Genomic DNA, 17314 nt, shown 5'->3' with positions numbered 1-17314 from the left:
TGTACTCATAATTCCACACAACTATTATGTTTTTGTTTTTAATATTCACTTGTAGCTTTTCCTACAAACAATATAGTACATATCCACAAACTTGATTATATTTTATTTCTTGGTAAATAAGAGAATGTTCTAAGCAAGTATTGCAGATATCACTATTATCATGTCTCGGTAACTGCTGTACTCAAAATAAATTGATGAATCACAGAATGACTTTGCATACTTGTATGAGGTGAGTTTGTACAAGGGAAACCGGTAGAGAGGGTTTGGTTTTCCATCTGTGGGAAGTAAAATGTTTGTAATTCCAGAGGAGAACAGGTTCAACAGGCTGTGATGTCACGGCTGTCACCAACATGGGATGTGTTTCCACCTGCCAGCCGAGCTTCGTCATTAGGTAAGACCACTGCTCTGATATATCTCACTAACAACACTGTTTAATTAGAGAAGGACTACACGGACCACTCTCTGCAGGCAGCTGGTTTAGGTCTTCGCCTGTTTGGATCAGATACTACGGCTTTGGATGTTTACATAAGAGAGGAAGTCCCATGTGGAGTAGAATGACTTGGCTGCATTCAGCAGGTGTGTTTTAATGGCTGATGTTATGTTGATGGCTACTGTTGTTTTTAGTTGACTTCCTGGCATGAAAAAACATGAGATCAGAAGCAGTGATGTGGAATCACATGATTCAGGATTAACTGTGTTCATACTGTAATGACATGTGTTATTTTGAACTTAAAGGAAGTGTTTCACTGAGCTTTTACGCTGCGTCAAGATGATAGTGAGTATGACATACAGTAATAAGTTGTAATGCAGTGGTGGTATGAAACTAAGTACATTTACTCAAGTAGTATTTTGAGGTACTTTACTTGAGTATTTCCATTTTATACTACTTAATATTCTACTTTACATTTACTCTTGAGTTACTTGTTACTTTGCAGATTCAGATTATTAATACAAAATATAAAAACAAATAAATTATGATGTATTATTAATAGGGTTGTCAATCGATTCAAATATTAAATCGTGATTAATCGCATGAAGGGTTAATCGTGATTGATCACAAGTTAATCACACATTTTTTATCTGTTCAAAATGTACCTTAAAAGGGAGATTTGTCAAGTATTTAATACTCTTATCAACATGGGAGTGGGCAAATATGCTTTCTTTATGCAAATGTATGTATATATTTATTATTGGAAATCAATTAACAACACAAAACAATGACAGATATTGTCCAGAAACCCTCACAGGTACTGCATTTAGCATAACAAATATGCTCAAATCATAACATTGCAAACTCAAGCCCAACAGGCAACAACAGCTGTCAGTGTGTCAGTGTGCTGACTTGACTATGACTTGCCCCAAACTGCATGTGATTATCATAAAGTGGGCATGTCTGTAAAGGGGAGACTCGTGGGTACCCATAGAACCCATTTTCATTCACATATCTTGAGGTCAGAGGTCAAGAGACCCCTTTGAAAATGGCCATGCCCGTTTTTCCTTGCCAAAATGTTGTGTAAATTTGGAGCGTTATTTAGCCTCCTTCATGACAAGCTAGTATGACATGGATGGTATCAATGGATTCCTTAGATTTTCTAGTTTCGTATGATGCCGGTATCTTTCAAATCAGCAAGTTTAGAGCATTATTTAACTTCCTTCACGACAAGCTAGCTCTAGCTTTAAAACTGAGCCCGCTACAACCTAAAACAAATCGGAAGTTGCGTTAATGTGTTAAAGAAATTAGTGGCGTTAAAACTAATTTGCGTTAACGCGTTAGTATCGCGTTAACTTTGACAACCCTAATTATTTAAGATTAAGCTACGCAGCAGTATATAATGTAGTTGAAATTAGCTCCACCTTTACCAGCTGCAACATTTGTGATGTTTACACGTTAATGCATCACTAATTATAATCCAGTGATATTATATATATTATTCTGGAATGGGCCATTCTGCATAGAATTAGTTATTTTACTTTTGGTACTGTAAGTAGATCTTTATGCTAATACTTATGTACTTTTATTTAGGTAGGATTTTGAATGCAGGACTTTTACTTGCAACAGTATTTTTATACTAAAAGATCTGAGTTCACCCACCACTGTAAAAAATGTAGGTACTTCACATCAATTTAATAAGAGTAAAAATATGTTATGTTGTATTAACGTTCTCTGTATCTACTCTTCAGTATTTTTGTTAATGGATATATAGTAAGTGCTCTGGAATTTATAATGTTACTTATTCTATACAGTAATTGGTACCAGACAAGGAGATGAAACTGTCTATATTTTGAGGGATTTTTACATTTTAAGTCAAGTAATAGAGAAAAATTGACAGAATATCTTCTTTGTCTTTGTAACTATGCAATGTGTGTTGTTTTGACACTGTCACTTTAAACCTCTGCTGCTCGGAAACACTGATCTGAAGCGTGCCTCTCTATTGTTTGATCTGTAGTGCTGGAGGGAGGAGGCGATACCAGTTACTCCCAAAACAGAATCTGAGCAGTAGCAACGTGACTTCCAGCATCACGCTGCATATGATCAGTGTCCTCAGGCAAAACTGGGCTGGTAGAAAGTAGAAGTATCTGCCAGTTAGGAACTAAATAGAGAGGACAGTGACAATGCAGAGTATTATACAGTATATTACAGGTACACTGAATAAGGAAACTCTAGATCCAGATCTACATGATATGATAAACAATCATGCGCTAAATATTCCTGATTATTTTCATTCAACTGAGTGCAACAATTATAAGAAAACAGTAAAATATTCACCCTATATTACAATTTTAAAAAAATCCCCACTGGATCACCATCAAAAAACGAATCGTTCGTTGTTTTACAAAATGATCTTATAACAAGGTCTACTTACTAGCCTTTAACCCCCTTTTAAAAGATATATCTGGTAAATAGAGATATGAATGTCTTCCTTGATCTTTCTCCGGCCGTGCACAGACTCCTCAATGACTTTGACTCCCTCCAGATGGATGCTGTGATTGCTTCATTGTTCACAGACAGCTGATATTGTTTGTTTCTGGTCTTCGTTCAGTCTCTTGACAACTGAACTGTCTTGATGCCAATTGATTTTACATCTACTGATGACGGCTGTGAGATGTGGTTAAAAACTTCAGAAAAAAAGCTAAAAATAATGGACATTGTGTTTAGATAACTACTACTTCCAAGGTTAAGAATGAACTTTCACACTTAATTTCTTAATGGACCAACTTTGCAGCCAATTAGTTCTTCCTAACTAAAGGATGAACAAACAGGTCCAAAAGATGACCTCATGTAGAAAAAATAATGCAATACGAAGGAGAAAATGCAGGTTTTACTAAAGTAAATACCAGCAATGACCAGTGTGTCTTTGTGTTCATTACATGTGAATTATCTGCTTTCCTCATTATCACTAGCTTCCTGTTTGACTGGATGATCTCCTGATGGAACCCCCTTCGTATGAGGAGGCCAGTCTCCACCCTCCTGCTGTATTCAACGTCCTCCTTCCCCCCTCCTACCACACCTCCCTCCACTCCCCTCCAACACCTCCTCCCACCTATAGAGAAGCAGGTAAGATAAAATCTCACTGGTCTCTCTTTCCCCATTTATTCTACACCTCATCAGGTGAGAATATATCTGCACCAAGCCGGCTAAATTTGAAAATGCATCTTTTGTTTCTCTTCTCGACCCTCTGTCCAGACTAAACCTGTATTTTTCTCACCCGAAAACTAATTTTTGAAAATAGTGTGCAGGACGGATAAATGTGAAAATTCAAACACAGTATAGGTGATTATTACAGAGAGCAAGAGGGGGCATAAATGAGTTTTAAGGAGCTGAGACTGAGCCAAGTAGCCAGGCTCTCTGACCCACTGCTGACCACATGTTTGCTGTGATGTTGTCACTCGATTAAAATATTAAATCACATGATTGTCTACAGTTAATCACCTGTTCAAAATGTACCATAAAGGGAGATTTGTCAAGTATTTAATACTCTTATCAACATGGGAGTGGGCACATATGTTGCTTTATGCAAATGTATGTATATATTTATTATTGGACATCAATTAACAAAACAATGACAAATATTATCCAGAAACCCTCACAGGTACTGCATTTAGCATGAAAAAATATGCTCAAATCATAACATGGCAAACTCAAGCCCAACAGGCAACAACAGCTGTCAGTGTGTCAGTGTGCTGACTTGACACATATCTTGAGGTCAGAGGTCAAGGGACCCCTTTGAAAATGGCCATGCCAGTTTTTTTCTCGCCAGAGTTTGGAGTGTTATTTAATCTCCTTCTCAACAAGCTAGTATGACAATTGGCTGGGACCAATGGATCCCTTAGGTTTTTTAGTTTCGTATGATGACAGTATCTTCACTCTCACTTTAAAACTGAGCCCGCTACAACCTCAGACACCCCGTCAGATTTTAAAGAGGTTAATTAAAAATCCCAAATTGCATTAATGCGTTAAAGAAATTAGTGGTGTTAAAATTAATTTACGTTAATGCATTATTATCGCGGCAGCCCTAGTTGTTTGAGAACTCAAAAGACGATGACAAAGAAAAAATGTTTGCTTTTGTTTAGGCATTTTAATTTGGATTGAAATATTTACGAAAACAAGAAGCACTATTGTGGAAGCACATCATTTTCACCCGTGAACTATGTTTTCAAAATGACCTACCTAGTGTGGACATAGTGGACCCGATCTGAGACTACATCCACATTAACCCAGCCCTCCCTGGGCTGGCTTTTTCTATTTTTTTCTAGTTACAATCCAGCGAGATGCTTTTCCTGTACTGACTGTGCCAACTGCTGTGACGCCATCTTCACGAAACCCTGGAAGCATAGTCCATCCACTGACACAAAGTATTAAAGCTATATCTTTACTATTGCTCTTAATAGATGTGTTAACATCTATTAACTACTAACATAGCAACTGTGTAGGTGGTATTATTTTGTCCCTGATATCCTCCTCTGTCCTAACTGTGTCTCTTCTGAATGCCAGTTGGTGTAACACAGCCTGCCGGCAGCAGACAAACACAGCCAGCGGTGGTCGTCACGCAGCCGCAGCCTGTTCCCATCTCAGTGACACATCTGGGAGACTCCCCTGGTGTGGTGCGCTGCCCACACTGCCAGCACGTTGTCACCACTAAAGTCACATACGTGCCTGGGAGGGCTGCCTGGTGCACATGTGTGCTTATTTCAATAATGGGGTGAGACAGGCGTATACACATGCACGAGTATTTAACATCAGAGTGCTAAACCAGCTTTAACATCTGTGTATTGTGTCTCTGCGTGTGTGTCTGTTTCAGGATGATCTGTGGTTGCTGTCTAATCCCGTTCATGATACAAGGACTACAAGATGCACATCATTCCTGCCCCAATTGTAGGAACCAGCTGCATAAATACACAAGGTGACACCGTCAGGATTAATGCGGTTCCTCTTGTCCCCATACTAGTCATAACACATTTTTGTCACCACATGGATGAATAACAGTTTGTCAAAAGATAGGAATGTAAACAGCTCATTGCCCAAGCTATACAGGGAAGCCAGAGAGTTATTTAGGTTATAAGTATGTGATTTAATATATATATATATATATACACAGTACATACTGAGATGGACAGAGGAGTGGCTTATGCTGTTTGAGAAGTTTCTACAGACGATTTGATACGATTTGTTTCGCTATAAAAACAGTTTGAATCTGCGGAAATGCAAATTCACTGCCGCTTTTCACTGTGAAGGACAAAACCTACATGCTCTGAGTATGATACCAAAAATATTAAATTTTTTAATTCATAATATGATCTTTCTTTAAGATGTCTTATATATTTTCGGAAAATTTTAAGGCACAACACACAAGCATTCCTAATACATAGGAACATAGGAACAAACTGAAGCCTCTCCCGTGTGCCAAGCGTGTTGGAGAGCTACGGTGGCCGACGCAAAAACGTGAATCGTCTCTAGAGCCATTTGGAGCAGAGCCAGAGTGTGTGTACGAGGGAAGTGAGTGGTGAAGCAAGAGAGAGAGAGAGCAGCGGTGACGGGAGTAAGTAACGTTATTGACTCCGGCCGAAGCAGGAAAAGTTAACAGTTTGGTTTGTCTGTTTTGTGCCACTGTAGACACATGGCAGATCAACGTGGCGGACACTGTGAAGAGGATCCGCTCCCTATTTCTGCCAATAGATCCCCCTAAATGTTACACACTGGTCCTTTAATTGTGAGGGTTTTAATTCAAATCAATGAAGAGGAAGAGAATACTGAATCCGTCCCTGCATGTACATTAGGCACCATTTTACCGCGTGTGTGCAGGATGCTTTACAACATTACAGAGTGCAGACCAGTGTTGTAGTCAAGACCACCTAAACCAAGACTAGAGTGTATCGAGACCAAGCCAAGACCAGTGTGAGTCACACACTGCCACACTTAACCATAAAATGTGTAACATACCAACCATATGCACTTCTCAAATTGAACTGAAAGATCCACATTCCCAAGAAAACAAATGAAGATTCCTCTTCATTCACCTCTTTTGTTGCCACAAAGCCTGCAGTATGTCTGTATGTGTAAGTGGACTGTGAGAAATGTCTTAAAAGGCATTGCAGAGTCTCGAGACCAAGACCGGTCTTGAGTACTACAACACTGGTGAAGACTTAACAGAGGACGTTTATGATGAACAAGATGATGTCCAGTACAGGGACTTAAATCATAGTTTTCTTTGTTTGTTTGTTTTTTTCATGTATTTGACAATTATATTTTCTACAGTATATTTCAATACTAAAAGAACAAAATATTTGTTATTTGTCTTTTTCTAATGTATATAAAGCTTACATTCATGTTTACTTTAATGATGAAGGGGGTAACTTGTCCAGACTTGAATGCCAGACATGATTTTCTGTGCTAAAGCAAACAAAGCCTATTGGAAAACACATTGACTTAGCATGCTCCAATTTATTTTTCTGCATATTTCTTCTGCACATCCGAGATAAACTCACACAGGTGATTGACTTAAACACTGTTAGCTTTGTTAGGGCAGCACAATTCTTATTAGTACATGGAAGCCAGGTGAGCTGATGTAATTCCAGTTTCAACATGAGCCTGTCTGAGCAACCAGAGTGAGTGAACACACCTCTGTGGGAGGGCAGAGCCTTTACGGTACAATCTGTCAAACATTAACACAGGATTGAATCCTGCTACAAACTGATTGACAGAACTTTTAATACAAAGAGGTACACAAGACAACAACTACATGTAAAATAATAATTTTTGGGTTGCTGTTAAAAAAATTTTTTTTTACATGAGTAAAGTTTACTCATAATAACGGTAATGATTTCAAATATGATCAGCTGAGAAACAGAAAAACTCTTGTATAGCCTACTGTGTCTCAAATTTATCTGGTAAAAAAATACAGATGGTTGCTTTTAATTCCTGAGATGCATACTTTGGTATATCACTTCTTAAGTATGCACAACTCCAGTCAGTTAAGTTGATTATACAAGTTAGTTAAAGGGACTCTCTGTAAGAATCAGAAATTGCTTGTTAACAGCGACACATGTGGCCGTTAAGTCAACGAAAGTCAGCGTCCCTTTAAGTTAAAGAGTCTAAGTAGTTGCCCTCTTCTGAACGGATTTGTATCTTAAAGGAATAGTTTACATTTTTAGGAAAATATGTTTATTCACTGTCTGAATGATGCTGTGCAGCGCTGTGAAAGTGAAACTTAAAAGCAACACGTTCTAACACATAAAATATAATGAAACGTTACATTTTGAACTGAAACAAGACAGTATGTTTAGGTTTAGGCAACAAAAACACTTATTTAAGTTTATGGAAAATTATCGTGTATTGGTTTAAAATAACTACGTTTGAAAAGTGAAACTTAACGCTTGTGAACACAAAGTCAACTACACGTTGGTTTCACATGGGATCCCATTAAGGCTGACCCAAATGTTAACCAACCTCCAAATCAGTATTCGAATGCTTGTTTTTTTTGTTTTGTTTTTATAAGTATGTTGAAATCCCCAAATAGCCCATGGAATAAGGAATAAACATTATTCATTATTATTATTATTCATATTCAACATTAATTAAGCTACTATTAGTTATTCTCAGATGTTTGTTACGTGTAGAGGTGCGTGTGTGAAGAGTAGTGTGGCATCGGCACTGAAACAGGGGAGATGGAGACATACTGACAGAAGAACAAGTCAGCTTGCTGTGTTGCAGCGCACCATGAAGCGCTGAATACCTTTGAGTATTTCTCACCGAAGCTTCGAAGTCCAAAAAAACAGGTCAGCACAGCCCTAGATCCCATCCATCACCCAGGCCTCCACCCCATATGGAGTTTTACGCTGTCTAAACTACAGCATCTGAGGTCACTGTTGTGTTCTTTTATCCCTTCTTTCAGTGATGGCCCCTTCTGACCCACATCTATGAGACTTATATACACAGATAACGCCTATTTAATGACCTGATAACAGTCTAACTGGCTGTTCCAGCAGTTTCTTGACACCAATTTTTCATTAAGTGGGAGATATTGCTGTCAGAAATCCCCGATATGTCTCTACTACAAATTACAACTGAACAATTTTTCCATTTTATGTGAATGTGGCATTAATCCCCTGTTTTTACACAACGTTTTTGTACGGGATATAACGTGTTACTTAATAAGCTTCAGCAATGATTGATAATGATTTAGACTTGATATATACTGTGATATACGCTTGGTGTGAATAGCAGTTGTATAAAACAGGGTGAAGGTTGTGTTTGAAGGATGTGTGCTGTGCTGCTATGCACTCCAATGCAATAGCTGATTAATGCACCTGCTTTACCTGTCGTTGTAATAATGTGTGACGAACAGTATCTCTGCCAAGGGATTTTAAATCAAAATGCTATCTTGTTATTTATCATTCTATCATGTTGATAGGGAAATAAAAATGGTCTCGGTTACTTTGACGAAGCTGTGAAGTGGTTTTATTTTTCTAACATCTGTGAATAATGTGAGCATAATGTGTGTTTGGCAAGTGTGTGTGTGTGCTTCCATTTTGACCTTGCTGAGGCTAACAGTGTTATAGGCAAAGGGCATTTAGATATTAGTGATATACTTGATATGAAAAGCAGCCAATAGCAGAGATACAGCAGGGCTCAGATAGGAAAGTTAATCAGCTACAGACTGGTGGGTCCAGTCGGCAGATAACAAAAGCATTCAGAACTACCAGCTCAGCACTGACACACACATATATCAGCCCTTCACTTCACCACTCCCTTCATACGTCTCCGTCAAGATTGCTCCAGTGTCCAGTCTGTCAGTGTGTAGGTGAGCCGTCATGAGGACACTGTTGCTGCTGCTGGGGGTGACGGCCTTCTGTCTCTGTGCGTTTGTCGACGCTGACAAACAACCCGACCGACAGGAAGACAAATCATCCCCCGAGAAGGATGGAGTTTTACAGCTGAAGAAAGGAAATTTCAACAGGGCACTGAGAAACCATAAGCAGCTGCTGGTGTACTTCTGTAAGTTACACACAAAGACACACACACATGTTTATATAGGCTATAAAAATTAACAATGACACCATAAATAAAGAGCAACTAAATGATCAGCGTGTCCTTATTCACACTCACTAAAGATCTTCTATAAGATCTTTTACTTAAGTAGCAATACCACAGTGTAGAAATACTCTATTACAAGTAAAGGTCATGCATTTAATAACAAAGTATTAGCATCAAAATATACTTCAAGTACCAAAAGTAAAGTTTTTCAGAATGACCCATCTCAGAATATTATAGCCTATATTATGTTATTGGATTATAATTATCACAGTAATTTTGTAGCTGGTAACAGTAGAGCTAATTTTAATTTATCTATATATGTTTTATATATAACTTTATTAACTGCTGGATGGTTTTCTTAATCTGAGTCTGGAAAGTAAATTATCAAATTAATATAGTGCAGTAAACAGTTCAATATTTCCATCTGAATTGTAGTGGATTAGAAGTAGTCCAGTAGCAGAAAAATGTACAAGCACCTCAAAATTGTAAGAGAAAGTACAGTACTTGAGTAAATGTACTTATTGTGCTTGTGTCTGTTTCTGTGTGTGTAGCTGCTCCTCTGTCTGGAGAAGGCCATCGTATCTCAGCAGCGTTCGAAGGCGCTGCTGCAGAGCTCCAGGGGTCAGAGGTCAAACTGGCCCTGGTTGATATGGTGAAGGAGAAAGAACTGGCTAAAGAGCTCAATGTGACCGGCCTCGCCACAATCAGGCTGTACCTCTCTGGAGATAAACACAACCCTGTGCCCTGTCCTAGTACGTACAAATAACAAATAGTATATCCTTTATACGTACATCATGCTATGTACTGTATATACCATTGTTGTGAGGGGGAAATGTTGATTTAACAGATGATAAAGAAATTTAAACAATACGTTTTCAGTTATACTGAATTCATGTTGATTTGAGTCTACTTCAAAGTGACATTTGAGACGAGTGCATCATTGGAGCTAAATAAATGCAGTATTGACCATCATGAAATTGCTTTTGGTATTCCTTTTCATTATCCAATTAAATCTGTAGGTCAACAGATATCATATTTTCAGTTGGTTTTATTGTAGCATATATGCAATATTATATTTGAGTATGATTTAAGGTTTTTATTAACCAAAAACATTTATGGATAAACTGTTGAAATGTATGTAATGAAATGCATAAAAAATACATTTGAAGTGGGATATATATCCAGATATGCGAATATATAAATATATGTGCAATGATCATGTAATGAAACTGCTGAATTAGGGTACTGGCACCTTTTTAGGTCCATTTAATGGAGATGTAATTTATCACTTTACTAATAAATACTTTATTATCATAAAGCCCTTTAATAGTAGTCTGGTTATGGACAGCTAAAACTTTATTGAGCTGGCTCTAGCTCTATAGTTAACACACAGACATGAGGGGAATCAATCTTCTCGTCTAACTTTGCAAGAAAGCAAATACACGTATTTCCCAAAATGTCAAAAAACAATTTCTTTAATATCAACCTTAAAAATGATTTGTGATAAAGTTCCTCAGAGCTCAGCGTCCATCTTGACCTGGCTGAAAAGGAGAGCGGGGTCTGCTGCTGACCTTATCGGTGATCTGAGCCAATCAGAGGCCTCAGAGGAGCTGACGGTGGTTGGGTTCTTTAAGGTGAATACCAACTGTTTGATTTTCCCAGCTGGTGTCGTCGTGACTGGAACTGAATAACAATATGTGTGTGTTTTTGTGTGTGTGTGTGTGTGTAGGAGCTGAACCACGAGTATGTCCAGGTGTTTTACGCCACAGCGGTCGACCTTCCTGATATTAACTTTACTGTGACACAGAACAATGAAGTTATCAGCAAATATGGTCTCACACATGATGTTGTACTGCTGTTCAAAAAGGTACTTTAACTACAACGCACGCCTCCAACAGATGGCTGTATAGGTCTGTGTTTTCTCAGTACTGACTCAATTATTTACATTTCTAGGCATTATGGATGCAAGATGGGATTTAAATAATTAAACCTTCACGTCAAGCTGGTAGAATACATTAATTCATTCTATGCATTCTTAGCTGTGTTTGTCTGTGTGTGTCTGTTTGTGTGTCTGCTGCAGTCTAACCTCATCCAGGCTTACAAAATGACGCCCGAGACATCTAAAGAGATGCTGATCATTTTTATCACCGTCTACCAGATGGACGCAGTCACTGAGTACACGGGTCAGGTAGAGTATTAGATGCATGGTACATTTTCACACACACACACACTGTATAACTGCTCTACTCCCAAGTCTGGAAATGTTCTGTGGGTTTTTGTATTTAAACTCACTGAGATGCAGTTACTTACTTTAGAATTTCTATAGTCTTTGTTAGTTTGTGTTTTGGTTTCAGTTCAACCATCTTTTTAAGGTGGAAATCTGAAGGTCAAATGCCTTTTTGCATGGATAAATAGGTTTTGTGGCTTTTGTTCTTGTATTTAACATTTAAACCCTGAATGGGAAACACATATGAGAGATACAAACAGTAAAATAAATTAAAGTAATATTTTGAAAAAGTAATGAAATGGCTCTACATCCTTGCCAATTTAAGGGTTAAATTTTGAAGTACACTCCACCCAAAATCTTTGTTTTCAGAATCAAAGACTCTCTCCCTGTGGGTCTGAAAGGTGGATGTTAAAAGGAAGTGTGCTGCTTAAGTTTGTTGTGATGAATCATTGTAAACCGCTAAATGTGCAAGCTACAGGTGTGGGGTAACTTTTGGGATATTTAAGCCGCTGTGGTCAGAATAGTCCTAACCAGATGGAAACTGTGCTGTAGAACTACTATGATGTAAAAAATGAGCCTTAAAAAACAGAAAGGCTCCTTTCCCTCACTAAGATACTTAGATTGGTGGACTCAGATAGTAAACTAAAACACCACTGCCGAGCAGCTGACTGGAGGAAAACCTCTCTAGGAAACAGAGTGAAGTCGACTAAAGACTAAGCTCGAGGAGCAAACAGAAAACAGTGAGCAAATCATGCAGATAGGTGCACGTGGTAACTTCTGCCGATTCACACACCTCTACACAGCTAAACCAAGCAACAGAATGTAGTTCTCACTACCTCTAACAATGAGACAATGAGCACCTGATCAGTGGAAACCAGAAGTAGTTATAGGCTTCACACACGTGATCCTCATCAGGGATAATTAGACTCCCACAGCTGCCTCTCCTCAGAGAAAATCAACCCAACCAGTTCGGTGAGTGGCAAGTGCTCCTCACAGTATCTTGAATGGCCAACATTAAAAAACAAAATGAGATAAAAAATAAAAGTAGACATATTTTGACATTCTGCATGAAAAACCACTCTGACAACATACAAGTAGCAAAGGTTAGAAAAAGTGAAATTTTCCAGGCAACACGTTGTACAGAAACACAGCTGAGATTTAATTTAACAGTTTGTATTTGCTAAAAGCATATTCACATGCATAACCATACATTGTTAATGTTGATGTATTTATGTTATTCTCTCTCTCTTGCAGACAGCGACTCAGATATTAACATCACCTGTGTTAAACCACGCCCTCCTGTTTGTCAACAAAAGCTCTGCTGGCTTTAAAGAGATCTACACGGCCTTTAACGGCGCTGCAGAAGCATTCAGGTTGAAGGTAGAAACCAAACCAATCATTTCAAACAGCAGCTCATATGAGAAGATGGCGTACTTCACCTCTGCATGTGTGTTCAGATTTTGTTCGTGTGGGTGGACGTGGATGAGCCTCGTAATGGCAGGCTGATGGAGTACTTCCGGGTTCGTGAGTTCGAGGCTCCTCTGATCCGAGTGGTCAACCTGACAGACCATGTGACCTATCACCTACCGTCTGACACTCTGGACGTACCGACCATAAAAACATTCTGCCAGTCCTACCTAGACGGCAAGGCTAAGGTAACATTCACTCTCATTTAGTGTGTGATACATAAGAAGGAACTGGAGAAACAACTCGTCCCTGATTTAAAAAATGTGTTTGTGTTAATGTAACAGCCTAAGATGCAGAGTGAGCCGATACCTGAAGGATGGGACAAACAGCCGGTGAAGGAGCTGGTGGGAATGACTCTGGAGCAGGTCGGCTTCAACCCCAACAAGACTGTTTTTATCCTGTTCTGTAAGTAAATACGCTCTTAATTTAAAATACCCAGTTCATGCTGTTCGTAGCTATATATACATATGTAATCCACGTAACTGTGAACCAGGAAGTATAAAGAGCAACAAACGCTACGTAAGGAGGAGGTCGGAGTTGATGGGTGGGTCAAAAAACTTTCACCCAGGAGACCGGTATTCGTACCCCTTTTGAAACCAGAAGTTAACGTTGATGTATTTGTCATGTAACTTCCGTACATAAGTTACGGCACTTCTGGAGTTATTTTAAGCCAAATCAAAATCTTTTCCTAAACCTAACTAAGTAGTTTTAATTTGAAAAGACTGGAGCGGAAATGGACGCGTGTATCACGTGTTGGACATTCATAGGAAAACGCAAAAGGAAAATCAAGAATAACTTTTCAAAAGAAATCATAGGTACCGTAAAAAGATACTAAGCCTCGTAGGTTAATGCTGGTTTAACATTTGCATGTAATTATTGTTTTAACGTCAATTTAAAGCTGGATCGTGGGACTTTTACATATAAATGAACGTCCGTTACATTCAAACTCTTGACAAACGAGTTCACACAATACTGATTAAACCTATCGCTGTCTGGGAAAGCTCTCTGTATTTTGCAGTGAACCGGAGTTGTGGTGTCTGTGGCGACTTGCCTGCACTGGTGCACCGGAAGTAATGCGTTTCATGTCAACCTACCAGACCTAAAGGTAGTAATGTGTATTTTTCAGATCTCCCCTACAGTCCGGAGTCCCGTGCTCTGTTTCCACTGTGGGAGGAATTGGCCGAGGCCTTGAAGGACCGAGAGAACGTGGTTGTCGCTCGCATCGATGCTTCAGCTAATGACATCAACATGTCAATGCAGGGCAACTACCCATCACTTTGCCTGTTCCCTGCTCTATATGCTGAAAGAGTAAGGAGCATAGCAATGATTATTTTTGTGTGATATGTACTGTAATATATCCCTGTGTGTCTTATGCATAAAAGAAGCTAATTATTGTCAAATGTCTGCTGAAAAATTTGGGATTATATGTGTTATCTGTGAGGGAAAAAGGATATGTATCGAGGTCATGATGTTCAGGATGTCCATGATCCTGTCAGGTGGTGATTTACACTGGTAAGAGGAACGTGAAGGACCTGCTGAAGTTCCTAGATAAAGAGATGGAGAAAGCCAAAAAATACAGAGTTCAGGTAAATTGTTGCCCCACAAACACCAACATCACTGCAGTGGTTTGAGTTTGTATGACTGTGTGTGTGTGTGTGTGTGTTTGTGAGCTGCGTTTCTTTAATCTCTGTTAAAAATAAACCTCTTTCTTTTGTGTCTCCAGGAGGATGAAGACAGGAGGAAGTACATCGAGGCCGCAAAAGCTGAAGAGGCAAAAAGAGCCAACGAAACCAAAGACGAGCTTTAATACAGAAACAAAGAGAGTACAGTGTGTGTGTGTGTGTGTGTGTGTGTAGTATGCATGTGATACCTTTTAGTCAGTACTCTCTAAACACAGATGTGGTTTTATCTACTCAACCAAGCTGTCATTAACTGTCCAATTTAATCCAATAAAGTCTTCAGTTAAAAACTTTGATGGTTACAGGACTTTTTATTTATTTAACCAATGAATAATGAATAATGAATAATGAATAAGAGCCCGACCGATACGTCAGCACGGTTGATATTATCGGTAATACGTCTTCAGATATATTGTACTTGTATGTCGGCCGATAAGTAACAAAAAAATTGCAGTACAGAAATGGCAAAGATACGTTTGAGGTCATTTAGAGACAGCGTCTTAATTACACAGTTGTCCACCAGAGATCGCTGACAAATTCAGAGCACAGTGACACGTGCAAATGCAGGCGAGGGCCCATCGCTTGCCGAGACGATATTCACCTGAAAGTTCACCAAAGTTGAACTTCACATGAATTCGAAGATGCAAATTTGCCTTGCCACCGGTAAAAAATGCTTTTTTGCCCTTTTGCTTGCATCAAATTAAAGTGCGAATATTAATTTTGCGCATGTGTGACCATGCCTTGATTCGTTAAATTTCCTGTTCAATACATATCTTGGTCACATTCAATTTTTTTTTTTTTTTAAATAATATTTATAAACACAATACTTTTTTTTTATAATAATCCCTTATATATAAAACAACAATGAATTCATCCTTTTGACAAATGTTGTCTGTGTAGCCTGCACTTTTTTAATTTAAAATAGGCCTATTTGAATTTGATTACTTTTAGGGCAGCAAAATAATAACAACATTTTCACTATTTCCCCACCAGAGTGAATATTTCCTGGCAGTGTGGCATTTGTTTGCAACAGCATTTAGATGTTTATGTAGAGAAAATTATGGAATTTCTTTCATTCAACAGTTAACTGAATAAATAATCTATACCAAAAATCAAATAATAACAACAATATAGAGTATTTTTGAGGGGATGGGGGCTTTGGCTTATCACCTGGTTACAGCCCTGCTGCTCTGCCATTTGTAAAAACTCTTCAGGCTAAATGAGTAAAAACAAAAACTTGAATCTTTACAGGTATAAATCTAGCAGGTCGGTGTACCATGTGCGCTCACATATGCGTGCTCGCGTGTGGCTATGCTGTTCAGACCGCTCCTCTGCCTGCCTGCCTGCCTTCACTCAAAGAACACGTGCCTTCTCACTCCACCTCACGTTCATGCGCGCTCACTACACACTGCAGAAGACTTCGTAGCTCTGAGAATATCTAGTGAATGTACAGTGGATGTTTGTGCAGAAATAACTGCTGCAGCTCCTCCAGACCAACAGAGGTTTCCTATGTCTTGTGAAGTGACGGAGCTCCGCAGTGAGAAACGTTATCCTCTCTGTCCTCTCAGTCTCCCCTGTTCACTCCGGCTGCGGTCGGAGACGGTGGCGTTACTCGCTGCGGAGCCCCGTCACGCCCCGGAGACTGAAGCAGCGGGGCTGAAGACGGAAAAGCCAACACTATGATCAGCAGTGATTCATGGAGAGACCTTCTCTATAGTGTGATATTGTGGTTTTAGCTGACGTGTGTCGCCTCACTGTTTTTTTTTTTTTTTTTTTAAAGTTATTTTTTTGGGGGCATTTTCCATTTTTATGACAGGACAGTGGATAGTCTTGAAAGGGGGGAGAGAGAGAGTGGATGCGGAAAGGGCCACAGGCCGGATTCGAACCCGGGCCGCCGCGGTCAGGACCAAGCCTTAATACATGGACGCCCGCTCTACCAACTGAGCTAACCCAGGCGCCCTCGCCTCACTGTTTTGAGCGATGTTCGTTCATGTCTATTTAGAGCGAGCAAGCGCGAGCCCGACGCTGACTTTCTTTGACTTAACGGCCACAGGTGTCGCTGTTCACAAGCATTTCTGATTCTTACAAACAGTCCCTTTAACATCTTTAGTTTGAATGACATAAATTTGTAAAGGCGATTGTATCAAGTAAGATATGGTTCCACTGAAAATCGATAAAAGATAGAAATGTTGATCAGCCCTAAATTATAATAGATTTATGTAAGGTTATATACTGTAAGTCCTTTTTGGACAAAAAAAAAGATTCCTCTTCACGAGCCTGAAAAAAAATAATAATGGAAAAAAAATAAAAAAAATAAACAAAAAAACAAGGTTGAACACGAAGCACTGGAATAAATCTATAGCCTATAATTTTTTTTTTAAAACCATAATGATAACTGACGGTTAATTG

The 17314-nt window shown here is 39.0% G+C and overlaps 2 protein-coding genes across 5 annotated transcripts in view; both read left to right on the top strand.

Moving 5' to 3' along the window:
- The first annotated feature begins 332 nt into the window (after positions 1-332).
- si:dkeyp-75b4.8 (lipopolysaccharide-induced tumor necrosis factor-alpha factor homolog) lies at positions 333-8938 on the top strand. 3 transcript variants are annotated; one of them, XM_037764611.1, is made up of 6 exons: positions 333-391; positions 3403-3556; positions 4756-4854; positions 4994-5201; positions 5301-5402; positions 6113-8938. In XM_037764611.1, the coding sequence occupies exons 2-6, from the start codon at positions 3430-3432 to the stop codon at positions 6183-6185; spliced, it is 609 nt and encodes a 202-aa protein (XP_037620539.1). In that variant the 5' UTR covers positions 333-391; positions 3403-3429; the 3' UTR covers positions 6186-8938. The 3 variants fall into 3 exon arrangements, with proteins under 3 accessions (XP_037620539.1, XP_037620538.1, XP_037620540.1); XM_037764610.1 differs by lacking the exon at positions 333-391 and adding an exon at positions 398-576; XM_037764612.1 differs by lacking the exon at positions 333-391 and adding an exon at positions 398-576 and having other exon boundaries at positions 5301-8938.
- Positions 8939-9194: 256 nt separating this feature from the next.
- The window catches only part of zgc:136472 (uncharacterized protein LOC678514 homolog), a 32224-nt gene continuing 24104 nt past the window's right edge, over positions 9195-17314 (top strand). The window contains exons 1-11 of one of the 2 annotated variants that reach the window (XM_037764607.1): positions 9195-9493; positions 10084-10284; positions 11042-11166; positions 11262-11399; positions 11613-11720; positions 13014-13139; positions 13217-13414; positions 13511-13631; positions 14353-14534; positions 14723-14812; positions 14950-15081. In XM_037764607.1, coding sequence (XP_037620535.1) covers positions 9310-9493; positions 10084-10284; positions 11042-11166; positions 11262-11399; positions 11613-11720; positions 13014-13139; positions 13217-13414; positions 13511-13631; positions 14353-14534; positions 14723-14812; positions 14950-15033 — 1557 coding nt within the window. In that variant the 5' untranslated portion in view covers positions 9195-9309 and the 3' untranslated portion in view covers positions 15034-15081. Of the gene's footprint in view, positions 9494-10083; positions 10285-11041; positions 11167-11261; positions 11400-11612; positions 11721-13013; positions 13140-13216; positions 13415-13510; positions 13632-14352; positions 14535-14722; positions 14813-14949; positions 15200-17314 lie in introns of those variants that run through there. The other variant, XM_037764606.1, reaches the window with a different exon arrangement.

The sequence above is a fragment of the Sebastes umbrosus genome, chromosome 3 (genome assembly GCF_015220745.1).
Source record: "Sebastes umbrosus isolate fSebUmb1 chromosome 3, fSebUmb1.pri, whole genome shotgun sequence".
Taxonomy (NCBI): Eukaryota; Metazoa; Chordata; class Actinopteri; order Perciformes; family Sebastidae; genus Sebastes; species Sebastes umbrosus.
The sequence above is the reverse complement of the archived record's forward strand: the minus strand, read 5'-3'. Positions and strand labels throughout refer to the sequence as shown.

Coding starts and splice junctions, on each gene's coding strand:
- si:dkeyp-75b4.8 (XM_037764611.1), top strand. CDS start 3,430: ATGGAACCCCCTTCGTATGAGGAGGCCAGTCTCCACCCTCCTGCTGTA. Junction 5,202..5,300: donor GTGCTTATTTCAATAATGGG/GTGAGACAGGCG, acceptor TGTCTGTTTCAG/GATGATCTGTGGTTGCTGTC. Junction 5,403..6,112: donor CAGCTGCATAAATACACAAG/GTGACACCGTCA, acceptor GTGCCACTGTAG/ACACATGGCAGATCAACGTG.